We start from the raw sequence: 26,773 nt of genomic DNA, 5'->3' as shown, positions 1-26,773 counted from the left end.
TTCTTTATAAGGTAATTGAGAGTCTCTGATGTTATTTTTCCCATTTCAATGTAAGAAGTTTGTCTGTGGAGCAAATTGCTTGTAAATATGCTCCCACCTGTGCATGGCAAATTTAGATTTTGAATGTTTCCGTTACATAGGCATGTTAAAGGTGAATGAAACATGCTGCAAAGGCAATCAAAAAATGCTTTTATGTGTCTTAAGGACATTTTAAGTCATTTCCCCATGTGCAGTGTTTTCAAATTATGAGTTGAAAATCGTTTTTGAGGTAAAGGAATGTTTTCAAAATTTATGTGCGCCATATGACCCCAAATTTCTTTTTCAGGGGTGCAGCAGGGTGTTCTTGAGACACCCCTGCACCGTCGGAAAAATTCGTAATTTGCGATGAGGTAATTGCTAATCGCAAATTGCACCTTCATTCCTATGGGCCTCCTGCTGCATGGAAATGAATGGATAATTTGTAATTAGCAAATAGGTCATCGCAAACTAGGAATGGTAAAGAATCGCTATTTATTCCTTAAAGTTTGCTATTTAGGAAATGCAAAAAACTTTGATGATACATATGGCGGTTTATCTCTAACAAGATAAGAAGCATAGGGATAGATTTATGATGACTGGCGCATCACCAGGGATGTGTTAGTCATTCTGTGCCGCTGTTCCGTCACCTATGGTGTGCTGCATTTACAATGCGGCGCATCATGGGGCAAAAACAGCACAGATGCGTGACGTATTTGTGCCGTAAAGTTGGCGCATTGCTGGAGTTGTATCGCAAGTGTGATGAAGCTCCAGTAAGGTTGAGGGGTGCCCCTGTCGCAGGGTTTCTGTTCTGACACAGAACTGTGGACAGAGGATTGGAACCTCGGCGAATTAGGGTGTCCCAAAACTCACCTTAGTAATCAAAACCCCTTAGCAAGCTAGGTACAGTGTCACATTGGATATAACAAACTCTCAATGTTTAGACAATCCAGAATATGAACTTATAGTACCTCAGGATACGTGGAACTCATGAACAGTCGGTCGTTATATATTTCTTAGAAACGAGAACATGGAGTTAAGAAGAACACATGTGTATTTGAAATGTTTATTTACTAATGCCGTCTTCTCAGGCGTAGTATCTTAGATTATACAAGTACACATATTATCAGTAGCAAAATTACCAGCATAGTCAATAGTACATAAAAAGCGAATGGTGACAGTATGTTAACATGCTGTAAATGAATAAGAGTTAGCAACACTTATAAGCAGCCGCGGGCCGTGGAGGGAGTTACGGTGGGGCAGGGAGGCGGGGAGGGGGAGGGGCAGGGTGGAGAGGGCTCCACCCTGCCCCTCCCCCTCCCCGCATCCCTGCCCCACCGTAACTCCCTCCACGGCCCGCGGCTGCTTATATCTCACCCTCCCTAATACACATAATATATTATTTGCTAAGAAGGTCTCTTTGTGTTGGCTTAGGGCATGCCGATACTTTAGTGTCTTAGATTTGAAGGAATCACATCAGCATAGAAAAGATAATCCATATGCCGTGCTTAATATCGCCAACGGCATTGTGCCATAATATTCTAGCATGCGATTGCGGAACAGTGTCAGCAGCTGCAGGGCGGGAGCTTGCACAGGAGGGACATCCATATTTAAAAATGTAAAAAAGCACAAGAGCGTCCGCTGGTAATGCAAGTAAAAATGGGAATCCACGAAGCAGAGTGGAAAAAATAGAATGTAAGAAAGCAGGGATGACTCCAAAGATTTTCTCAAATGAAGTCACGAGACCACTGGTAACAACTTTAAAAAAGTGCGCCAGGCCCTTTGTGGAGGACGCGTTAGAGATAGTCCGAACCATCCTGCTGAAATGGAAAGGCGAATCTGTATTTAAAAGGGTCTGCACCTCTGTACGGGTGTTCGCTGTGTGAAGCACGAAAGTTTCACGGGCCGAACTCAAGGCCACCTCTCTCTGAGACAAAATAGCTCTTATTCTTGCCATGCCGTTGAAATGTGCTCCCAAGGTTGGTATTTGTGGCCAGATTGAAAACTCCCTATGTTCATGTGTGGGAGGAAATAGAACATTTCTGCAGCAAATAACCCGTTCATTTACTGTTACGATAAAATGAATACTTTTAATTAACCCAGAACAATCTTCATTATTGAGCATCAAATAACTACCATTTTCCAAGAACTTGAACGTGGGGATGATAGCAGGAACTGGTGTGCCTTGCAACACGCAAGCCATATTTGGTCGGTGTTTGTTGCATGAACCGTGTAACTGTATGTGCCTACACATTAGTGAATGATCTGGCGTCTCAGTGCATTCCTCTCCATTCAGATAAAGTTCTTGATCATCTTTGAAAATCTGTATGTGTATGGAAGCGACCAGACTTCATGAAGAAAACCACTACCTAAAGGTTAATAACGACCTATTGGTATATATTTCATACAATTTGAAAACTTATATAAAGCAAAAGGCAGCGTTATTAAACCGTGGATAAGGCACGTTGCCAAAGCAGTCAACCTTTTGGATTTATACTGGAAATGTTAAAGGAAGAATTACGGAGTAGGGCCTGTAAATCTTTAATAGACAACGAGTAAAATTACTCCAACCATCATATTTCTCTAACTCCGGGATAGTAGGGGTGTTTAATTTTTTAGAAGTAGCCAATCCAAAGCATTTGGTCTGGGAAATTGTTTCATTCACAAACAACATATGTTTTGGGATGAGACATGCACGGTGGAAAGCCGCAGTGCCTTGTACCTGCCAGGTTCGTGAACCCCAAACTGATGTAGATCCTGGATATTTTTACTCTGTATTACGTTAGCATGGTCTCATTACTGGTTTAAACGCCATTTTTCCTTTTTTGTAACTTCTGCACACGACACTTAGTTGTTGCTTTAGCTTTCAGCCTACCTGCGTCAAGATCTATGCCTGCTTCAAGCAGGCGCAGGGTTTTGATGTAGCTTTGTCCTATCTGATTGTAAATGCGGCACACCGTGGGTGGCAGAGCAGCGGTGCACGTTAACTGGTGCATCCCTGGGGATGTGCTAGTTAATATAAATCTGCCCCTTTACATTTAATTATGTGCAGGGGACACAGAGTAGGTGAGGTTTATCCAAGGTTAAGAAGAGATGAGTCCTGTTCAGTGAAAAATTGGAGATAGGCTTCAGTATATTATATACTTAAGTAGTGTGTTAAGTTTTTGATGACTGTTATTAATTTACTGTTGGGTAATAGTGGTTAATAAAATTTTTTATTATATTTTACCACAGATTCAACTGCAGATTATTTCAAGATTTTAGGATGCCTAGCAAAGAAAGAGTAAGAAAGGCTGCAAAACGTCAAAGACAGCAGGACCATGGAATAATGCAGCAGTCCTCTAACAAAAAGATTTGTCAAGTCACCAAGAAAGCACCGGGTAAGAGTCGAAAAACAGTCATAAGAAATATGTGTAGTAAAAAAAATATTACTACAGAAAATGTTTCAGTCCAGAAAAGGAGAAAGAATTCAAATGGTAAGGAAAGGCCAATGAGAAATGTTACTGCTAGAGTAAGAGATAAATCTATGCATGAAAGTAGAAGGAAACAACAGATTAGGGATATTCGTAAACGAATGTTCCGCAACAGGATAATTGGGAATTTGTTAAAAAATATTAAGAAAGGTCAGCAGAAAGTGGTTTTTTATAAGAGAAAAAAAATAGTTGAGAAAGTTATTGATCAGGCATTTGAAATTAAACGTAAGTTATTTATTTTGACAATCAATAGAATTAGGAAGCTAAACAAGGTAATTTATGATTTCAAAAGAAATAGTAGATGGAAGAGAATAGTTAATCGTAGTAATATTTGTGAAGTTTTTTCTGGAGAATGGATGCATAGTTCAAGCTCTGAGGCATTTTTTAATGAGGAGAGTTATTTCCAGGATAATGATTTGGTGCATGCAGTTGACACCAGTGGTCGAGCTTATGAAGTGAAAGATGGTTGTCCAGTTGAAAAAGAAAAACTTGTGAGAACAGAGATAGAAGAGGTGTTAGGTAATGAGGTTTTAGGGAGACGTCCTAAGGGTCCTGTGTACACCTGGAAGTGTAGTAGTATTTGCAGTGTACGACAGGATTCCATCAATTTGCTTTGTGATTTTATACGGTCATTTAGTAAGAAAAGTTTGAAGCAGAAAATGAAGTTGTTGCAAGAATTAGATCCTTGCAGAGTGAGAGAAGTGATAGGTTTGCATGGTCATTCACTGGCTTGTCTTTCCAGGAGAGTATGCCAGAGTGTTTTTCATCATTTCAGGATGCTAGCAGTGCATCATAATAAAGTGAGGAAATTAGTTAGAATGTTGTATTATGCTAAGAGTCCAGCAATTATGCTTAAACAATTATGCGCTGCTCTTTTGCATGGTTCTGAAATAGATGTGAAGAATATATGTGAAGAAATTGAGTTTTGTTACTTTGGAAGTAAAGAGGAGAATGTTGAAATTGACCAAGAAGAAGAGAGTAATGTGGAAGATAGTGTACAGGTTTCCAGTACAGATAATTTCCAGAGGGAAATTGCGACGTTTGAGGTGAAATCAAGTGAGAGGCCAAATTTCACTTGTGTGTGTTGTCGACGCACTTATTATAAGAATCAGACTAAGTTAGTGGATTTATATGGAAAAAGTGAAAGGGAAAATAATAGTGAATGGAAGGATTTTACAACATACTTGATGGTAGAAAATTGTTTTGATTTGGGATTGGATCAACGTGTGTGTACTTATTGTTGTAACAAATTAAATCAAAACCAGATGCCTGCTAGAGCAGTTCATAATAATCTGGAATTGGTTGAGATTCCTTCTGAATTGAAGGATTTAAATACTTATGAATCTATTTTGATTCAAAGTATCCATCCCTTTCAGGCTATTGTAAGAATGGAGCCAAAGACAGGGAAATTGCCTCCATCAGATTTACAGAGAGGATTAAAGGGAAGAGTTGTTTATTTGCCTCTAGATTTGAAGAAAAACATTAACACAATTGGAGTAGAAAAAGTGGAAGAGGAACCTCTTGTTATCTTAGTTAATGGGGTTCCGACAAAGAATAAGAAAATATGGCAAGATTTAGTAGATGTTAGGAAAGTCAAAAGGGCAACATTGTATTTGAAAAAATATAATAAATACTATAAAAATGTATATGTTGCAGAAGAGGAAGTAAGTGAGGAAGAGGATAGCGATTTGTGTGCTGGTCAAATTGAGAAAGTAGAACCCTGTACTAGTGAAGAAATATATGAACATTATAGTGTTCATCCTTTGCATTCCAAGGAAGTCATGGGGAATGCTATTGAGTTGTTTCAAATGAAACAAGCGAAAGGGAGTCCCATTAGTGTTTGGGAGGAAAGTTTGGAAGCTCGGTGTTTCCCACAGCTTTTTCCAACAGGTCAGGGAGGAAGATATGATGAGCAACCTCATCAAATTCCTGCTTCTGAATACCGGACTTTGCGATTGTATGCAGGAGATCCTAGGTTTCGACAATGCATTCCTTATTTGTTTCATCTCCTGTTTGAAAGCGATCTGTCTGGACTGTCATATGCAGTGAACCACATCTTGAAAAGTGGTATACACATGCAAAACATCTCGGCAAGTGACTTTATGGATAAAGTCAATGTCCAAGACAGTATTTTGGATTCTCACCTGATTAATCTCATGGCGTGTCAGCGTGGTACTAATGAGTACTGGTACCGTCGTCATGGTGATTTAAAATGTATGCTGAGGAACTTAGGAACTCCCACATGGTTCCTCACTTTGAGCTGTGCTGAGTATGGCTGGGAAGACTTACTTGAATTTCTACGAGAGGCAAATGCTAACGTAGAAAACATCGAATTCAAGACACCCGGAGAACTGTGCTCTTTGGATCCAGTCAATGTATGTAGGTACTTCAATCATAGATTTGAAGGTATGATGTCTTTCATCATGAATAAGAAGAATCCACCTCTTGGAGAGGTGTTGGATTTCTTCTGGAGGAAGGAGTACCAAGCAAGAGGTGCTCCTCATATACATATGTTGCTGTGGATCAAGGATGCACCTAAATTTGGAATGGATGCAGACGACTCAGTGATGAGTTTCATAGAACAGTATTCTACGTGTGCTGTTCCAAACGCAAAGGAGAAAAAAAGCCTAAGAGAAAAAGTTCTACGTTTCCAAAGCCATCGATGTGGAAAGTACTGTCGTCGTAAATTCCGGAACAAAGACAAGTTCTACACCAAATGTCGTTTCGGCTTTCCACGATCGGTGATTTCTAAAGGAAGAGTGAACAGTTTGATGTCTTCGCTGCGACATAATGTGATGAAGAAATCACCTAAAAACACATACAATTTGAAGAGGAACGAAGAGTCTAAGTACATCAACGACTACAACCCGGTGATTTTGTCCATGTGGAATGCTAACATGGATATACAGTTTGTGGCTGATAACTGTATGGCTGTGGCTCGGTATGTGACATCTTACATCACCAAAAAAGAGAAGACAGAATTGAAGGATATGTGGGAGGACATTTCCCATGAAAAGAGCCTCAGCAAGAAGTTGTACAGTTTCAGTCTGAAGATGTTGTTGCATCGAGAAATCGGAGCTTACGAATGTTCTGACCGGTTGTCTTCAGCAAGTCTCTATGCCAAGTCCAGGAGTATCGTTTGGGCGAGTGTTGGTCTTGCTGCAACGCGTAATCGAGTTCTGAAACCTGTGCGGGAAATTGAGTATTTGGCGGAAAAGGAGCCAAACAGTACCGACATTTTGAAGAGCAACATGTTGGATATATATTATCCAAATCGAAGCAGTCACCTTGAGAATGTTTGTCTGTATGAGGTTCTGCAAAATTACATATTCAAGAGGAACATCAAAGAAGATACTGAGAAAGGAGTGTATGCTGTAATAGGAAGTGAGGGATGTCTGGTCAAGCAAAGAAAATGCCACTTGATAAACCATCGAAAATTGAGTGGCGAATCTCCTGAAAAAAAGGAGTTTTTCTATTTAGCACTTTTGCAACTTTTTAAGCCTTGGCGTGCAGAAGAGGAACTGCTTGGAGATTTCCTTTGTTACGAAGACTCATTCAATGCTGCCAAGGAGACCATAGAATGTCCTGCTTTTCCCAAATATGTAGAAATGTTGAATGTGGAAATTGAGCAGGAAGCAACGATTGCAGCCGAGATTGCCAGAGACAGGTCTCAGGACAGTCAGAGTTCTGCTTCATTGAGTAAGGATCCACTAGGAGGACCTCTTATCGAAAATGAAGCTGCCACTGCTATGAATGAAGTGGAAAGAGCCATGGCACATGCTCAGGAGGATGCGGTTAACTTAGAAGAGTTGGAAAGACAACTCAACGTTGAGCAGAGGAAAATATATGACGAACTTACCATGCAAATTGATCATGGATTACGTCATGACAAGAAAGAGTGCTCATGTACGTCGTTGAAGCCTGTCCGACTGTACGTGAGTGGAGAAGCGGGAACTGGAAAAAGTTTCCTTATTAAAGCAATTTCGTGTTATTTGCAGGAAAGGACAGAGTCATCGCTGTCTTGTGTTGTCACCGCTCCAACTGGACTGGCAGCACATAACATTAAAGGGATTACTTTACATCGTTTACTGATGCTGCCAGTGGAGCATGACAACAAATTAGAATATCACAAGCTATCTGGAGATGCTTGTTTTGAAGTTTCAAGAGTCTTGAGGAAAATGAAACTTCTTATCATTGACGAAGTAAGCATGGTTTCCAATGTCATGCTTGCCTTTGTGCATTTGAGAATGCAAGAAGTTCTCAAAACAGAGTATGATATGTTATTTGGTGGCAAACACATCATTGTTTTCGGAGATCTTCTGCAGCTGACACCACTGAAAGGGCAACCTGTGTTCAAAATGCTCACGCATGAAGATACCAGGAAGTGCTTAGGGAGTATTGGCAACGTCAATATATGGTTAAACTTCAATTATGCTGAACTGCATGAAAATATGCGTCAGGCAAAGGAGGAAGTTTACAAGATTATTCTACAAGATGTTAGAATTGGAAAAGTGACCGAGCATGGGAAAGAAGCTTTACATGCACGATTACTGACAAATTTATATCCAGACGAAGATGTTGTGCCTGAGAATATTTTTCAGAAAGTTACTGAGAAAAAATCTGGAATATGTTTGATGCCAACTCTTGCAGAATGTGCCAAATTCAACAACAAAATGTTGGATTTAGAAAAGCAAGAGATTGTGAATTTGGAAGCTATTGACAGAGTAGAGCATATGGGATCAACAATTATTTTGTCTGAGAATCTGAAAACAAAATTGGATTCATTAGAGAAGAGTATATCTAAAACTGCGGGTTTTGAAAATACTCTGAATGTGTGCTTGAACTGCCGTATAATTTTAAGAAGGAATTTACATGTTGAAAGAGGTCTGGTAAATGGATCAATGGGTAATGTTGTTGATTTTGTGAAATACAGAAATAGAGATGGAATTGAATTTTTAAAAATTAAATTTGATGGCATTGAGGAAGTACAGCTAATTGCTCGTTGTTCTGCTAGATTTTTGCTTGTAAAAGACTTATATGTTCGTCGTAAGCAGTTTCCTGTTTGCTTGGCATATGCGGTGACAATCCATAAATCGCAAGGTTTAAGTGTAGACTGTGCATTGGTGAATATTGGCAGTTCTGTCTTCAAGGAGGGTATGGCATATGTGGCATTGTCACGAGTTAGGACTTTATCGGGATTGTACTTGATTGAGTGTGATGTCACAAACATTTGTGCGGATCTAGATTGTGTTAAGGAATACAATAGGTTGAGAAGAGAGTATGCGCCACATTTGCCTCAGTATCCTTTGTTTGAGAAACGTGTGGTAGGCCGGAAACGAAGAAATGTGACCAATACTGGGGAGGTTGTAGCAAAAAGACGAAAAGTCGATGAACCTGAAATTATAAGCAGAAACAAAAAGGATTCTGTTGAAGATGTTGTTGGTTTTCAATTTGAAAACAGTTCTGGTGTCAACTGCTATGCTAATGTAGTGGTTAATGTTTTGTTTTCTCTACAAAATGTAAAAGAAGAGATTGTGGTCAATTCTGATCAAAGATTTTGCAGTTTGTTAAATTCTGTGTTAGAGAAATGTAGCACTGATAGAACAAACATAGAAAGTGTGTCTGAAATTCGAAATCTGTTAGACAGATGTTCAGGCCAAACACAATTCTCTCAAAATAGTCAGCAAGATTGTCAGGAGTTTTTAATGTATATGCTTGATGTATTGCATGCTGAAGGTGTAGATGTAGATCACCTGTTTGGGCTTTCTTATCAATGGCAGCATGACTGCGAGAACTGTAGGGTATCAAGTAGTACTAGTGTAGACTCAGAAAGATTTATATATTTAACTTTGCCAGACAGTAAATCAGTCTCTTTTAATAAGCTAGTAAAAGCAGCTGATCACAATATGGAGTGTAGGCAATGTAAATCTGAAATGATGTCCACATTATTTATACGAACATATGGCCAGTATGTCATTTTAATGTTCCAACGATGTAGGCCTGATGGAACAAAATTGACAACTTTAATTAAAAATTTTGTGGCTTCACAGTTGTCAATATCAGGAAGGACATTTGTAACTGTAGCAATTATATATCATGATGGTCCTTCAATAACATCAGGACATTATACAGCTTATTTAAAGTGTAGAAATGGCTGGTCATTCTGCAATGATTCTTTTTTAATTTTCAAAAAAAAATTGCCATATGACCTTAAAAACTCTTACCTGGTGTTTTTAAAACCAAAATTTTAGGGAAAGAATCTCGGGATGTGCTCTGAGGAATTTCAAGAAGTTTTCATGGCTCCTACACTATTTGGCATTGAGGATAAGTGTAGTACAGAGACATAACTTTTTACCATAACACTGGACGTTATTGAGAAATACGTGCACTTTGAATGAGTTCAGAAAAACTATTTCTTTTTATAAGCTAATTGAAGCAGCCAATCAAAACATGGAGTAGAGGGAATGTAAGTCTGCAATGCTGTCTACTGTTTTACATTGCTTTGTGATTAAAAGTGATGTAGAGAATTAAATAATTGTACTAGTCATAAAGGTAGTGTAAGTCTGCTTCATAGTAAGCAGTATCAGTGTGATAGGAAATGTAGAACATGATTGAGCAAGAAGGGGAAGATATTACTAGTCCAGGATTGTGTAAATGATCTTCAACATTTTAATTCTGAAAGTTGCGGAAATGCGAAAAGACGGGATTGGCTAACAAGAAATCCAAGAGTTATACATGGCTCTGACAAGATTTGGCCTTGGGGAAACTTGTGGTAGAGAGCAAGAAGTCATTTATTGTATGTAACATGTTTTTGAAAACGATGGAGGTTTTCTTTCGGAAAGTGGCGGGTTGAAAGTAATAACAGCATAACAGAGTGTAAGCTGTTCATAGGACATCCTTGGCCGTCATGGAAAGTAAGTTAACTTTAAGGAGTTCTGAATTCTGATTTGTAATGTTGTATGGGTTTTTTAAACACAATCATTTTGATTGTGTTTTTTTTTCCCCGCTGTTATATGATGAATACCTTCAAGTCACTGTTTTAGTGAAATTTGATACATTCTGAGAACAGCAAAAATAAACCATTTAACATGTATAATTAATTCTGTTCTGTTTGCATTTATGATGTACATGTAGAACTGTGTAGGAGGCATGGAGAAGGTGAGGCTTCTGTAAGTGTCAAAGTTGTTGCATACAGTGCTCATATTCTACGTAGTCTTTTATATTTCATTACTTTCACTGTTTCTGACTGATCTAAAATTTTTTTTTTAAAAAGAACAGTAAGTATAAGGGAAGGAAACAGACAGTTATGTTAAAAGAAACACAGCTATAGGGAATAAACTAGGGATACTGTTATCCGCAATCCTCTGCTGATGATGTCACTGAGCATGTCATGAATGATGTAATTTGTGACATCATCAGCAGTGGATTACGGGTAATAGTATCTCTAGTTTACTCCCCTATAGCTGTCTTTCTTTTAACATAACTGTCTGTTTCCTTCCCTTATACTTACTGTTCTTTTTTTTTAAAAAAAAATTTTGGTTCGCTTCCGGTTCGCGTACCGGGGAGCGAACTGGGAAGCGAACTAAGAGAAATAGAGGTTGGCACAGTTGCAAATATTGTACTAATTTTTAAATAACGGGGAGGTAGTTCTGAAAAGAACTTTTTTTTAAATTGTTTTTGTTGTTTTATATTTTTTTTATTATTTTTCTGAACTTTTTTTACTTTTTTTGAATTTTTCTGAACAGTTTTATATTTTTTTTGTTTTTTTTTCGGAGGGGGCAACGAAAACGATTCATTGTAAAGGGCTCAACAGGAGCAAGAAAACAAAAAAAAAGAATTTATTGTTTGGGGAGTTTCGGACAAACATGAGCATGATTGTCAATAGCTCTGTTGATCAGAGTGATGCTACTTTCTCCGTAGCAAATGAATCCACTGCAATGTACGCAGACTTGTTTTACTTCACAAAATCTCGTTTGTATATTTGGCACCATCTCCCTGCCCTCTGGTCCCGTTACTTCCGGTACAACAGATCTTCTGGCCATAATAGGGAGATTATCTAGGTCGTCCTGTTCCTCTTCTTCCTCTTCTTGCTGAATTATAACTTTAGCAGGTGGTCCACTCTTCCTTGGATGTGGTGGAGGTGGTGGGGAAGCACCAGCTGAAGCTAGTAAAGAAGCCATTGCTCACTGGTAACAAAGGGTCTTTCTCTCACAATGATGAAAGTCAGAGTGAGGAAAGAAGGAGGGATTTTCACCATTTGGGAAAAAAAATAGTTCTCAACCAATGAAAAGTGTTCATTTTAGATCATATGACCTAGTCTTACATCCTTAGGAAACCGAAAGTGAAATGAACCAATGAAAAGTGTTATTACCAAGTCACATGACCTGCTGTGTTTACGTTACGCGCTTTGCAGGGCCTCCCGGTTTGCTTCCAGAAACCTGTGCTTTGCGACTCGGTAAGCGTACGAGTTCGCTAACGTAGCACGTCATATGACGTATCACGCGACAACGCGAAACGTCATGCGGACGGGAGGCGTCACGATGTTGTTTTCTAACGCGGCAGTTGCGGTAAAGAAACGTTTACCGGCTTGCGGTCTATTTCGCGGCATCAAGGTCAGCTAACGGGAAGCTTCCCGATTCGCGAAGCGGGAACGAAGAAAAAAAAATATTTAAAAAAAAAGTTATTAATAAACATATAAAATATATTTTTGGATTTAAAGAAGAATACATTTTACAGCTACAGATATTAGCTGTTAAAAAACCAATGAAATTCACTGAAAAAACCATAGGTTATAGACCATATATAGTTAGGAATTAGCATTTACAAAACCTTGAAAATTCACTGAAAAAACCATAGGTTATAGACCATATATAGTTAGGAATTAGCATTTACAAAACCTTATTTTACTCACACAAAACCATTGAAATTCCATATATAGTTAGTTGCACTAACTATATATCGCGCACCCGCAATCCACTGCTGATCATGTCACATATTACATCATTCATGACATGGTCAGTGACATCACTGATGACATCACTGATGACATCACTGATGACATCACTGATGACATCACTGATGACATCTCATTTGACATCTCAAATGACATCACTGATAACATCATCCAGTGACTGTGTGTTTCTGTAAAGTTTAAATATGTTTGATATATTGAAGAATGAGTGGATGTATAAGTGTCTGGATGAAGGATTTAGTAGGTGCGTGACTGACTGTATGAGTGAGTGAATAAATGTGTCGTACTAAATGCATGGGTTAGTGACTAAACTGTCTGAATGTGTGCATCAGTATGTCTGTTGTGATGTAAACTGCTGCATGTGTTGATCATTAGCTATACGAGAGGCTATATGTGTTATTGATTGGTTGCCCAAGTATTTGTATGGGAGATTGAGTTTGTGTGGGGGTGGCTGGGAGGTGTGTGACTCTGTGCATAGATGTGTGAGCAGTTGATTCACTAGGTGTATGAGTTCAAGAGTGCATGTGGAAACACCTGTATGGCGGTTGACTGTGTGCATGAGTGTATTGGTGAGTGAATGGATATCTCAGTGCTACATGTCAAAGTAAGTACATATGTAAAACAAAGTACATGTGAGAGTTGGCATATATAAATAACTGTGCATGAGAGCTAGTGAATGTGTGAGTGGCTGTATGGATCATTGTGAACTTGTATCAGGGATTGTATAAGAGAGTAAATATGTGTTAGTATATGTTTGAATAAGTAAGGTGTGTATAACTGTATAGTTGAGGAAATGGAGGTGAGATTGTTTCTTTGCATGACTGACTAGGTGTGTGAGTAACTCCATGGATGAGTGACAGTGTGTGTATCTAAGGTTATATTAGAGTCTGAAGAGGTTTATCGTATTAGCACAAGAATGATGTAAAATGAGATGTCATCAGTGATGTCATCAGTGATGTCATCAGTGATGTCATCAGTGATGTCATCAGTGATGTCACTGACCATGTCATGAATGATGTAATATGTGACATGATCAGCAGTGGATTGCGGGTGCGCGATATATAGTTAGTGCAACTAACTATATATGGAATTTCAAAGGTTTTGTGTGAGTAAAATAAGGTTTTGTAAATGCTAATTCCTAACTATATATGGTCTATAACCTATGGTTTTTTCAGTGAATTTTCAAGGTTTTGTAAATGCTAATTCCTAACTATATATGGTCTATAACCTATGGTTTTTTCAGTGAATATATATATATATATATAGATAGATTATATATATATATATATATTCACTGAAAAAACCATAGGTTTCACACCAGTTATAGTTAGGAATTAGCATTTAAAAAACCTATTAAATTCACTGAAAAAACCATAGGTTTCACACCAGTTATAGTTAGGTGGAAATTTTACTCGCATAAAACCATTGAAATTCCCACGTTATAGTTAGTTGGACTCAGTATAACTTGCGCGTGCAATGCACTGCTGATGACGTCACATATTACATCACTCATGACATGGTCAGTGACATCACTCATGACATCACTCATGACATCACTGATGACATCTCAAATGACATCACTGATGACATCATCCAGTGAATGTGTATCTTTCTGAAAAATAAATATTTTATATATGTATATCTAAAGGTTGATGGAAGAATAAATGGGTAAATAAATGTCTAAATGGATGTTTTTTTTGAGTAAAAAATTGATTGGTTAACTGACTTATTAAATGTATCTTAGTGAATACATATATTAGCGAGTAATGTTTAAATATTTAAATATCTGTATCTGTGTCTCACTTTGTGTATAAGTGGCTGCATGGGTTGGTGAGTAGCTACATGAGTGTGTATATGGGTTATTAGTTGTTTTTTTGTGTATCAGTATCAGTGTCTGTATGGTTCGGTGGGGGATATTACTTAGAGCACAGATGCATGAATGAGTGACTCACTATTTGTATGTATTTTGAAGACAGCATGTGTGCAAGACTGTATGGGTGGATGATTGTGTGTATGGGTGGGTTAGTGAGTATGTGTTTTTATAATTGATTGTTTAAGAGAGTAAATATGTTTCCGTTTCTGTAGAAGTATGTGTAGTGGTGTGTATATAGCAGTATAATCAAGTAAATGTGTTTTTGATAGTTTATTTGCATGTGTGAATTTGTGTGTGAGTAACTATATGGATGAGTATTAGTGTGTAACAGGATGTATAGGTGTATGAGTACATATGATGAGTAAGTACATGCATGAGTGACTATATAGAACTGTTGGTGAATGAGTGGATGTGTATGTAGATGTTGGAATTACCTAATAAGTTGTAATTGGTATTGGTTTCTCCTTTTTTAAGAAAATGTTAGTTTCTATTTTTGAATGTGTGTGTCAAAGGTTATTTTATGCTGATAGGAGGTCTGCCACTTTGTCACAAGGATGTTGTCATCAGTGATGTCGTTTGAGATGTCATCAGTGATGTCATGAGTGATGTCACTGACCATGTCATGAGTGATGTAATATGTGACGTCATCAGCAGTGCATTGCACGCGCAAGTTATAGTGAGTCCAACTGACTATAACGTGGGGATTTCAATGGTTTTATGCGAGTAAAATTTCCACCTAACTATAACTGGTGTGAAACCTATGTTCTTTTCAGTGAATATATATATATATATATATATATATATATATATATATATATATATATATACATATACTAGCAGCCCGTCCCGACGTTGTCCGGGAGCAAAAGGCTGCTTCTGGGCCCCCGCCCGCCCCGACGTTAAGGTTGCTTCAGGGCCCCGCCCGCCCCGATGTTAAGGCTGCTTCAGGGCCCCGCCCGCCCCGACCCGACCCGCGCCGACGTTAAGACTGCTTCAGGGCCCCTGAGCAGTGGGAGTCTTTCTTACCTGCTCCTGAGTTCCCCGCTCTGCCGCTCCTCGCCGGTCGTCACCGCTCCTCCCCGCTTGTCCGCCACTCCTCTCCGCTCCTCCCCGCGCCCACATCCCCCGCTCTTTCTCTTGCTCCTGTACGCCGCTCCTCCCCGCGCTCGTGATGTCATCTCGCACGTCGCTGCCGGCGCTTCTTCCTAGGGACTACTTTTTTTAATATAAATTTGTTTAAAGAACGTTTTTTTTTTTTAATATAGCCTATGTCCATCTGCTTGCCCTAACGTTTTCAAAGATGTTTTGGGTGTTTGTATTGGTGGTGTAGTTTTCGAGTTTACCTGGCTCAAAGGACACACTTCTCTCTTTATAATAGTAGTATAGATATATATATATATATATATATATATATATATATATATATATATGTATATATATATATATATATATATGTATATATATATCTATGTTGCCTGTCCAATATTTATCTTCTGTAAACATGCTTAAAGAAAAGGCATATTTAACCGACTTCCATTTAAAGCCACTAATATATAAAAAAAATGAATAAAGTACATAAGATACAGTGGAGAAATAGAATTTACACATTATTTCTTTCTATTGATTGTGATTGTATTTCTAATCCTACAGATTCCATTTTCTAATTGCTCTCTGCCATGCAGGCCTGGCCAATACAAACAACATTCATCCCCCAGCTGTTGCTATATATGCACACCTTGCCCGGAAGGATACTACTCTAATGCCTCTGGTAAGTATGGTGATAGAGCAATACATTTGGGCATCATTATCATTTTGGTGGCCAACCTTTCCCCTAGATAATTGTGGTGAATGCAGTTGCTATTATATATTAACTTATATATTTTATACAGGACATTTATGTATTAATTAATATATGTTTCCCCTGATACAAACATGTTGCAATCTGCTTTGTTAACCCAGTACAAAAAATCCAGACTTGTCGTGTGAGAACTTGCCTCAAGTGAGGTCTGGGTCCCTCAAACAGTCAAACACTGCACAGTTCAGGATAGTCATGGGACTTTGGGCATTTTCTGTGAAGGTCCCAGACAGGTACTAGTATAGAATGAACACTCTATAATTTTGTGAACATTATTTTCATTTTTAAGTTTTATGGATGAAGCATAGGAAGGTGGAGACCTGAACCAGAAGACACACAAACATCAGATCCAGTAGGAGAGACCATTGTCTTTAAAAAGGGATTTGAAGAGATTAGTCATTATATTAAATGCTCCTCATGAATTTAGTTTTTTACTTAGCTAGGGCCAGATGTACAGAGCAATTTTGTGGTTACAGAGCAAGCCCGCAATTTGCTAAATCATATAGTTTGTGACTTCTAAATGTCGTGTACAAACATACTAAACACATTTTAGTATTCAGTAACTAGTTACCAAACCACAAAATGGGTTTAAAAATGTATTACAAATCACAATTTGGAAGGAGCTTGTTTAGGGCATTTCTACAATATTCTGATTTATCATTGTATGTATTTATGGTTCGTAAGGACAATTTCAGTTACAAATCATTCGTAGGTTACCTATTCATCAAAGCATGTGGTAACCCATTTGGAAAGAGAAAGGGGTCCCTATGGGACGACTTTCATTTTGTTAATAAAAACATTTTGTTTGGGAGTGGGCTGTGGTCCAGGGCAAAAAGTATTTAGTTTTTTCTTTCAATGCAGACTTGTTTCCTTTAAGGAAAATGGATTGATTTTACATACTAATGTTCTTTATTTAAAAGAAATCACAGATGTGGTGGTCTGCGGACCCCAATAGGCCAACCTCTGTGTGATGGTATCCAACCAGTGTGTGTCTGTGACCTATCTAATTGTCATCAGTGATAGATGTAATCTTGAAAAGAAAAATGTCCTTTCTTGAATCCCCTCACTCATCGAAGTTTCCTCCCTGTGACATGCATCATCATAGGGGCCATCTCAAACAGCTGGGGATTGAGGCGTGCTACTTGCGAAAATACGTAGGAGCACTTTTAGTGAGGAACTATGTGTGGTGCAGTCATGTGTGTGGACTGGAATGGAGTGATTTAAAAATATCTGACTAGTGGGCGGAATTACTTTATTCTTGCTCCTAGTTGATATATTAAAAGAGAGGTGGGTCTCTAGGTCTGCCTGGTTAGCAATGAGTCAGGAGACTGGTCTCGAGGGAAGCCAAGTAGGTAACAGGCAAGGAGAGAATCTTTTACAAATATTTCGCAGATCTCTCTAGCCCCTCGATCCGACCATGAGGCTCAGTTTAGCCTTGTTGAAACATATCTACTAACATTATTATATGTCGTATGTATATGGTTTGTATTTAAATGCTCATTATTTGGCATTTTTTTCACTGCATTTTGGAGTGGTACACACAGGGATGGTCCCTGTGGTGTCCTGAGGGAGAGCTAGGGGGTAAGCTCGAAACATGTTGGCACTCTGCTAGGACTCCTGACTCATTGCTAACCAGGCAGACCTAGATGACAATCTACCTTACCAAGCTAGGTTTCTTATCTGAGACCTCGGATTTTTTGTTTCTGACACTAGAATAGGAGGGTGGACCTAGCGTATCCTCCCCCACTCTTTTGTTTTTTGTTCTTCTTTTTTAATATTTGCCCCTGCTGTTCCCTATTCCTTTCACCTATTGTTATTGTCTTTTGTTATTTATCTTTTTTTTTGCTATGGGGCAAGCACAGGACCGCATTTTTCCCGACATCCCATTTTTAGGTCGATCCTAGTGCAGCGTGCAAGCGCTGCTCTAGGAGATGGCCTTTAGAAATCGGTTTGCACTTTTGTTACACTCGTGCTTGTGCTGGCATCCACCTTGCGGGAGCGAGCAGCGGCACACAGTGGCCATCTGTTTTCAATTAGCATGGCCACGCGTGCTTGTTGACATTCCTCTACTCTGGCTCTCACCCTCGTGGAACAGTGATTCTGCAGTAATTTGGAAAGAGTGTGAAACTAAGAGCCCCTTTGCAAGCTTTTACAGCAAGCTTCCTGTTGATAAAACGGAATTACCATTTCTGGTCTTAGACTTCCTTCAGCAAAGAGAAAGAAACAAAGGAAGTATTCTCCTCTCAGAAAGGCAGGAAGTTCACCACATGCACTATACCAAGCACACCAAAAGCTGCAGGCAGTCACAGCAGTTTACGTTTGACTTTGAACAACATTTTTCAGTTTTGAAAAAATGCTGACACGTTCCTTTAACAATGGTCGAATATGTAGTCTCACATTAATATTATAAACTTACAGGGTTTTACACATTGTTCGAGAAAGACAGAAAAACCACTCGCCCAGCATCTTACAATGCCACCAACAGGAAAGACAAGAGCCATCGGGTCTGATTGAGTCAGAATCTTAAACTCCAGGTGACATCTCCATTCTGCTCGGCAAAATCAAAAATTTCCAACTTAAGGGCCACTGTACAGAATGTGATATGGGTGTTCAATATGCGATTCATAAATCTGTCACAATTTTACAATTGTTTGATGTATCTGTTGCCATGGTTACGGTTTTGCAGTGCAACACTGGGTGATGCATAGAGTGGCAGACAAAACACCTGTCAGGAAGGCGCGCACCTACTCCTGTGTTTATGAGTGTGAACCACTCCGCTCTCAAGTTTTTGAATGAAACACTGGATTAATTGATACTGTACACACAGCTAATAGTCCCAGAGCACTATGGCTTGCCGCTCTCGAAATACTTTTTTATCTCCAGGTTAAGAGTATTGTTCTTTGGATGAAAACAAATCACTTTGCCTTCTTTCTACAGCCGAGCAGCATTTGGCAACTAAATACAAACCTTCGGTATTTTGTTGCAAAACAACGGTTCATTGCTTACAGAGAGAATGCTTCAGGCACTCCCAGCCACACCAGAATGCAATCACGCCTATCAAACCCAACGCAAGCAACAATAACAAACTGAACAAGCATTTGCGTAGCCAATAGGTCTCATCTTTGGGACCTTATAAGTGTTTAGTTACCCAGCACAATATTCATGGTGCAACAACATCAACTGTTGCATGGCTAAACACTTATAAGGTCCCAAAGGCGAGACCTATTGGCTATGCCAATGTTTGTTTTTATTCCTTTTAACCCCGCTCCTAATGTCTCCTTTGGGTTTGTCATTTTTTCTTTTGCCCTGTTTTCCTAAAGATGTTACTTTCTAGTATCCCTTTTTGGATCTCATGTAACAATGCAGTTGTCTGCAAGACAATGGGTTGATATTGTTGAAAATCCTGTCTGTGCATTCTATTGGCTATTGTGTAAATCGTTCTGCTTTCCACAGAGCGCTTCCATTTGCTTGCATGAATCACTATTTTGCATCTCAAAAGTACACTGAGTTATTAAGCTAATATCCATATTTTAGGCTTTATTACGATGCTGGTCAGCCAGGAAAGTTCTCCCACAATATCACAATCCAGCTGCTGCTACCTTGGAAGCCTCATCTACGGAGGTGCACAAACCCTTGAATATGTCACTGCATGTGCATGCAAATTCCCAGGAAACATATGATATGTACACACATGTATGACATATGTGGGGATAAGCCTTGTGCCAAAAGTAACCAGAACAAGTGTTCCGGATGCTAAGTGCGCGTTTCTGCCCTAAGGCTGCTCTATAGTCTGGTAAATATGTTCAATGCCTTATGTTAATCAAGGGAAACGAGATAATCTAATAGAAAAACATCCATAAAAATCAGCACTTTGCTAAACATTATATTTTTAAACAATAAATGAAAAGAGAACGAAGATTTCTTCCAGGAATCAGTTTTACTTTGTTTCTCAAAATCGATCATAAATGTTATGTATTCACATTCATGGCATCCAAAGACAAATTTGAGGTTTCAAATTTTCTTCCTAAAAAGTGCCCAATGCATTTCGGGTCAAAGAGACCCTTCCTCAGGGTTCACTATAATCAAAGAAAACACGCAATGTTCATTAAACATGTGCTGAACTTGGCTTATTGTAGGTCTAGTAGAAGCTATGACTCATCAAGTGAAAAAAGTGAAACATGAATGAAGCATAATCTGATGTAGTTTTAGGCAAACAAATGTAGAGCTGGTAATCAATTAGAACCAATTGGGAAAGGTGATCAATTAAAGTACTACACCTCCCATCATGCACCTGACGAACACCCAATGAAACAAGAGCCTGCGGTTCATCATAGCCATAACCTGCGTGACAGATGGACCCGTACTATCCATGCAATGAGTGAGAGTTTAATTGTGGGGTTTCTAGTACCTCAGAAAAGACAGCCTCCGGTTTTCTGCACAAAGCAGTTTTGTCAAAAAAAGTCAAGCTCTAAATATGAAGGAAAGAGTGAGCGCAAGTCAGCTACTAACCGTACCATGAATTTAGAGAACTAGCAGTGCTTAATATGTGCCGGTGCTTGCCGGTGCTTAACACTGGCACTTATTGAACAGGGCCGGGTCTAAGGTGGTGAGGCACTCTCCACACAAAGTCAATGTGAGCCTGAGGTCGTCGGAGTAAATTAAAAGTGCGTGGCTCGGTGCCTTACTTTTTAAACATCTCGAGCCTCGCACGCACTGTACTGAATTCAGCTGAAGACGGCCTGCCATACATAATTAATTTGACCTTTTGTGCTCTCACTGGGGATGCAGCACCACGGTAAGTGGCAACATTGTTCATTTGTTGCCCAGGCCTGAGACAGAAAATTTAGTAATTAACTGGGCGGTGCGAGCGGGCGGAAGTTATGTTTGTAAGTTTCGTTTTTGAAGCCCCCACTCCTCGCACCGCCGCCTGTGCCTCTCATTATGAGGCCCTGCTGTGACTGTCCGGACGAGGCTGCGTAGAGGCTCCTCGTGGTGGCTCTGAGACTCCCACTCTGGAGACCGCGGGGCTCCTGCCCCTGGACCTGCTGCAGATGCTACTATCATGCTGCAGTGCAAAGGCAAGTAAACAGACGGTTTTGAGGACAGTGACACACACGTAAAGCGCTGGTGAAATACGAAGGGCCAGCCAGCATCCACGCTGCCAAACAGTCAGCCACCCTTCAAAGGGGTTTTCTCCCAGCAGGATGCCAGCCACATCCATGTGGAATAGCTGGCACAGGAACAAAGCTTGTCCCCGGAAGACTCTGATCCATCGAGGTCAGGTGAGTTTAAATAATCTTAGATTTAATTATATTATTGTATATAGTTTGAACGCATGAGCCACCTCCTGCTGGTTTTATCAACAACCTTGTGGCGTGTTCTATTTTCTTTTGATTGCTGAAGTGCTTCCATGTCCGTCCATTAAGCAATTCAGCAATCACAAGACAGTAGAATAGGCCAGTAAGAGCTGGGAACTGCTTGGCTCATGCGTGATCGGTGCAGCAGGCACAGCCTCTTGCTGACCTCACTATGTTGGCAGCATAGCACTGGATGCTGACGCTGCTAGGAGTGCATTCAGTCGGGGCTTCTGGGGTGCACTTAAACAGGACACTGCTTCGCTTTTCTTCCAGAGTTGAGTGAAGAGGCTTCCATGTGCAGACTATTTCGGTGCCCTCCAGAACACCAGGCAGCTGCAGATTGAAAGCAAGACTGAGTAATTATGATCATTTATTTGCAGGCAACTGAGAGCATGCGCGCTGGAACCTCTCACATCCTGTTGGGACAGTCAGGCCTCACAGTGCCCTTCCATTTCTGGTACTATGCAGCAGTTGTAACCCTATGAGCGCTGGCACATTCTGAGTGTGTATGAATATAAGTATTGGGGAGTGTGGAACCTAAACCTGGTTGGGAAGTTGGTGACCGTGACGGTAAGGTATATTAAATATGCTGTCTCAGCACTTGATTTGAACTGGCTGATGCAGGTGGGGCCCACCAGCACCTATTTTTTGGGACTGTTACCTATTTCTCTTAATCAGACTTTCACCCAAAGCAGAGAGATAAAAACATAAAAAGAGGAAAGAAAGAGGAAGAGAAATATGAAAAAACAGTGACACAGGAAGAAAGCAGTAACAAAAAAAGAACATGCATGAGTTAAGGGAATGGGGTGACCGGTGCTGGATGAAATAGGCATCATGTGTAATCAAGAATACATAACATTGTTATGCGGCATCCCTAACATTCATACTGCCACCAACAGGATTTGAGCAAAACTTTGTGCACCAGCACTTACTCTTTTACAAATTAAGCACTGCAGCAAACTGCATCACATATCACTTTTGCGTGCCCAGGAGTGGGGGGGGGGGTCGGTGGGCGAGGCTGTGACTAGGAGTTGCTGTGTCTGTGAGAGGTGTTCCGCCCTGGGGAGCTGACCAGACCGACAGCATCAGCGCCGTCAGGCATGTGGTCCGGATGAGTTTATTTTGTTGCTCTGCAGGAGGTGTGTGTCATGCCATCAGCTGCAGGAAGCAGAGCATGTCTGCACTATCAAGCAGGAGCGTGAAACCACCACAGGCCTGCACTGTGCATGTTCCTCGTCAAAGCTCTGCGCTACATTCGCTAAAACACATTATCATCTCGCACCCACATGCAAAATTCTCCCAGGTACGTGCATCTCTCACAGACCAGTGAACAGCAGCTTCATGCATTGAACACATGCAAAGCTCTGAACCACGTGCTCTAAGGCTGCCTCCCCCAACACATATGCTTTGGAAGGTGGTTTGCACTATTTTGAATCCGGAGGCCTAGCCACAATGTTTTCCTGTATGTCTTTCAAAATGATGACTGAAAGACGTAGTGAAAAGGGAGTGCCTCACACAAGAAGGGAGGAAAGGGAGCTCAGGTCCTGAAAGCACAATAGTACTAAGTGCAATGTCTCTTTTTTAAAGCTATATTATAGACTGTTAATAACACTAATAGTCAAACTAAACAGCGTATGTTTGTTTAATTATTTGAATTTGGATTTGCACTGCTCTCATTCCTTTTTCTAATGTTCTTGTTCAATCACTTTCCACTTCCTTCCGCCTCCGTCTCTAGCGCGTGGACGCACAATTTTTTTGTTAATCGAATACTTTCTGTATTTAATTATTTTTTTGGTTCTTCCATCTCTGTCATTTTCTAAGCAATTCAGATGTGCATGTTGATTTGTTGAACCCTGCTCGTGCTTGCAATCATTGACCGTATGTCGCCCACAAAGCTGAGAACACCAATACTCCACTTGACTTCATTCAGTTAACTGCAACATACTTGGCTTTCCACATCATATAGGACAAAAGACCAGCTGACTAGAATGGTCTTAAATTGAGGTCTAAACCCCTGGGGAACCATAGTGCTTATTGAGCAGCGAGCTGTTCAACGGAGATCTTCATGAAGTGCTGACATTCTGTGAAACAAGGGAGATAGACCTTCCAAGTGGGGATGGTATGCAATCCTGACCTAAAAAAGTAAAAATACATCTCCTTTTCAACATTGGCTCTCTTACATTCCTTTTGGGATAGGGACAGTAGAACACCCAATACTTGCTACTGTCATGCTGCTTCACTTCAGCCACCATCTTGCATGGAAGCTCCCATATTGCAGCTGTCCAAGGTCGACTAAATTAACCTTTGCCACCATGTGCTAGTTTTCTAGTACTTGAGAGTCAGCAGTACCAGTTGAGGATGTGGGTGAAGCCACTAGAGTAAGTGGGTGGAGCCATTGCTAGAAGAGGGTGGGGCCACGGGAAGTGGGTGTGGCCTCTTAAAAAATTTTGAGCACTTGCACTTCATATTTTACAAATTAAGCACTGAGAACTAGTTCCATTCTTGACTTACTGCAGACTCCAAAGGGGTGTTAATAATAACTCACACTGAGTTTTCGAGCGGAAAATATAGCGCGTGGATTCCTGCAAGGACAAAGTGCCAGAGTTAAAGGTGAACTGGCTGTTCGACCTCCCAGACGCAAGCACTGCATCTTAAGTGCGGATGGATTAAATTGCTTACCCGTTAAGGAAAAGCGCAAATTCTAAAAAAAATCCACTGTGGAAAAACCTGCAACCAGGCAGTGAAAGCAATCAGACGTGCTGAATTGGGCGAGTGCTTGATTTAAAAAATGCTGGTGCTCGAAATCATGCAACTAAAAAGAGTGAAAACAGAATACTGTAAGCAGTATGCCTCAATACTGAAAAGGGGCATGAAGAAATAGGGCATGAAGAAATACATGAACAGCATAAGCAATGGCCTATTTGACAACAATCGCAGGTCTTCACAATAATAAAACTGTGTTACATAATTGATTTTGATGATTATACAATGAATCACAACTAGTAAAACGCTTGTAACAGAGCAACACTGTGTAATTCAGAATATGACACAATCAGAAAAAACTTAAAGCTCGAATTTTCACGACCAAATAAGTTGTGGGATTCCTCTTAGACAGTAATGTGTAGAAAAATGAACATGAAGCGGATAATGATAATACATATAGGGCCAGATGTAGGTAGGATTGATTTACCGATGCTTAATTACCGAATTTTACCGATTCGGTAATTATGAATCGGTAAATCTGAGGGGTGGGTATGTAGGTATTCCAGATGTGCTGGAATACCGAATCGGAAAAATTACGTATTTACCGATTCGGTAAATACCGATCGGTAATGCCCATTAATTCCTATGGGCTTTGAAGCCCATAGGAATGAATGGGCATTACCGATTCGGTATTTACCGAATCGGTAAATACCGAATTTCACAAGGGTGCAGGGGGTGTCACTTTGACACCCTCTGGCCTCCCCTAAACAGGCTCGGGTGCCATGTGGCAGGCATACATGCCCCAAGGGCAGGTCTGCCTGTCATATGGCAGAGGTGTGCATGCACACATGTGCATGCACACCGGAATCCGTATTTTACCATCAAATTGGATTTGATGGTAAAATACCGATTTTGTAAGGCTTATGGGACGCAGAAGAGTCCTACCTACATCTCAAATTTACCGAATCGGTAAAAATACCGATTCGGTATTTTACAGAATCGGTAAATTTACCGATCGGTAAATTTACCGATTCTGTAAAATTAAGGGCCCTGCATACCATTTCTGAAATACCGGTCGGTAACGGCCGAAAATACAGATTTTCGGCCGTTACCGACCGACCTACATCTGGCCCATAATTGTGTGACATATTCAAGTGACAAATAGCATTTTTGAATCTGAGAAACTGGTGTGAGTGGCTGGAGACTCGCAATTACTAAAAAGATGGTAGATGTACAAAAATGTCTACTGGTCAAAGTCAGTAACAAGCATTTGCAAAGCAACCGGTCTCGCCTTTGGGTCCTTATATGTATTTAGCTATGCAGCACATTAGCCTGGGTGCTGAAACATCTACTGTTCTTTAACATAGAGGGAAAGTAAGCACCAAACTGCGTGACACACCAGGTATGGGAACACATGAGAGTAATATTGGCTTTCAGTGGGAAATCGTATAGTCCTAAGTTCTACTTTTAATGAAAAATAGGGCCTTCGGTAGTCATATCACTAAAAATACAAGATTTGAAAAAAATATTATTGTCTACAGATGCTTGACGAAGACAATTTCCATAGACTGGAATCTAGAGAATGCTAAAGTGATTCTGGCACTTTACTGACCTCTACTGGTCGTTTTCTATCGAGAAAGTTAAATAGAGGCAGTTGCCAGAAAAATTTAAAAAAGAAAGTCCCTCAGCAGAAACAATTCTGCTATTTTACTGACCTCTGCTGGTCGTTTTCTATCAAGACAGTTAAATGCAGGCAGTAGATGGAAAAAAAAGTCCCTTAGCGAAAGCAGACAAGTCCTGGGGCTGATCTCCAGAGCCCACAAAGTACATACACATATAAGTATATACTAAAGTATATATACTAAAGTATGTACTAAAGTATATAAAAGAGGTCTTGAATGCTCAACCTAAAATTAGTGTGCTTGAAAGCATAGCTCTTCATGGTTACATATGCTCTTCTTATGATCCTGTTGAGATTGTGAAATCATATGGAAATGGTTTAGAAGATCTATCTAAGTTGAAATTAATTCCTAATATGTTGAACATAATTCATCTAGAAATAAGAGACGAAAAAGGAAGAGAAAATGGAAAATAGGGATCTGTTAACGTATAGAGAGGTGAAAAGGGATTATATAGTGAGGTGTACAGAAATTATCTCTCAGTTTAGCACTCCTAGCATGAGGTGATGATTGATTATGTCAGTTCCAATTTATCATTAAAGCCCTTTGGCGCAGGAGTTTCCATATATTTGATCCAATTTACTTCTCTTTGTGGTAGATATTTGGCTGTGTCTCTGCCATTTTTCTCTAAAACTTTGTCTAGGACGGAAAAAATGAAGTTCAAGCTATATTGTGCCCTCTTTCATGCCAGTCTGTTGCCAGCAGAGAATTGGGGTTCTTAACACGTATCGTACTCTTATGTTCAGTTATCCGAATTTTGACTTTGCGCTTCATCTTTCCCACATAATGTAATCCACAAGGGCACGCATTGAGTATTACAGTCAGAAGTGTGTCTCAATAGGATGGA

At 39.9% G+C, this 26,773-nt stretch overlaps 1 protein-coding gene across 1 annotated transcript in view; it reads left to right on the top strand.

Moving 5' to 3' along the window:
• The window catches only part of LOC144761577 (G-protein coupled receptor family C group 6 member A-like), a 140,116-nt gene that overhangs the window by 100,364 nt on the left and 12,979 nt on the right, over positions 1-26,773 (top strand). The window contains exon 5 of the mRNA XM_078646875.1: positions 15,983-16,100. Coding sequence (XP_078503001.1) covers positions 15,983-16,100 — 118 coding nt within the window. The remainder of the gene's footprint in view (positions 1-15,982; positions 16,101-26,773) is intronic.

This window comes from Lissotriton helveticus, chromosome 6, assembly GCF_964261635.1.
Source record: "Lissotriton helveticus chromosome 6, aLisHel1.1, whole genome shotgun sequence".
NCBI lineage: Eukaryota > Metazoa > Chordata > Amphibia > Caudata > Salamandridae > Lissotriton > Lissotriton helveticus.
Note: the sequence above shows the minus strand (reverse complement) of the source record. Positions and strands in the feature narration are given on the sequence as shown.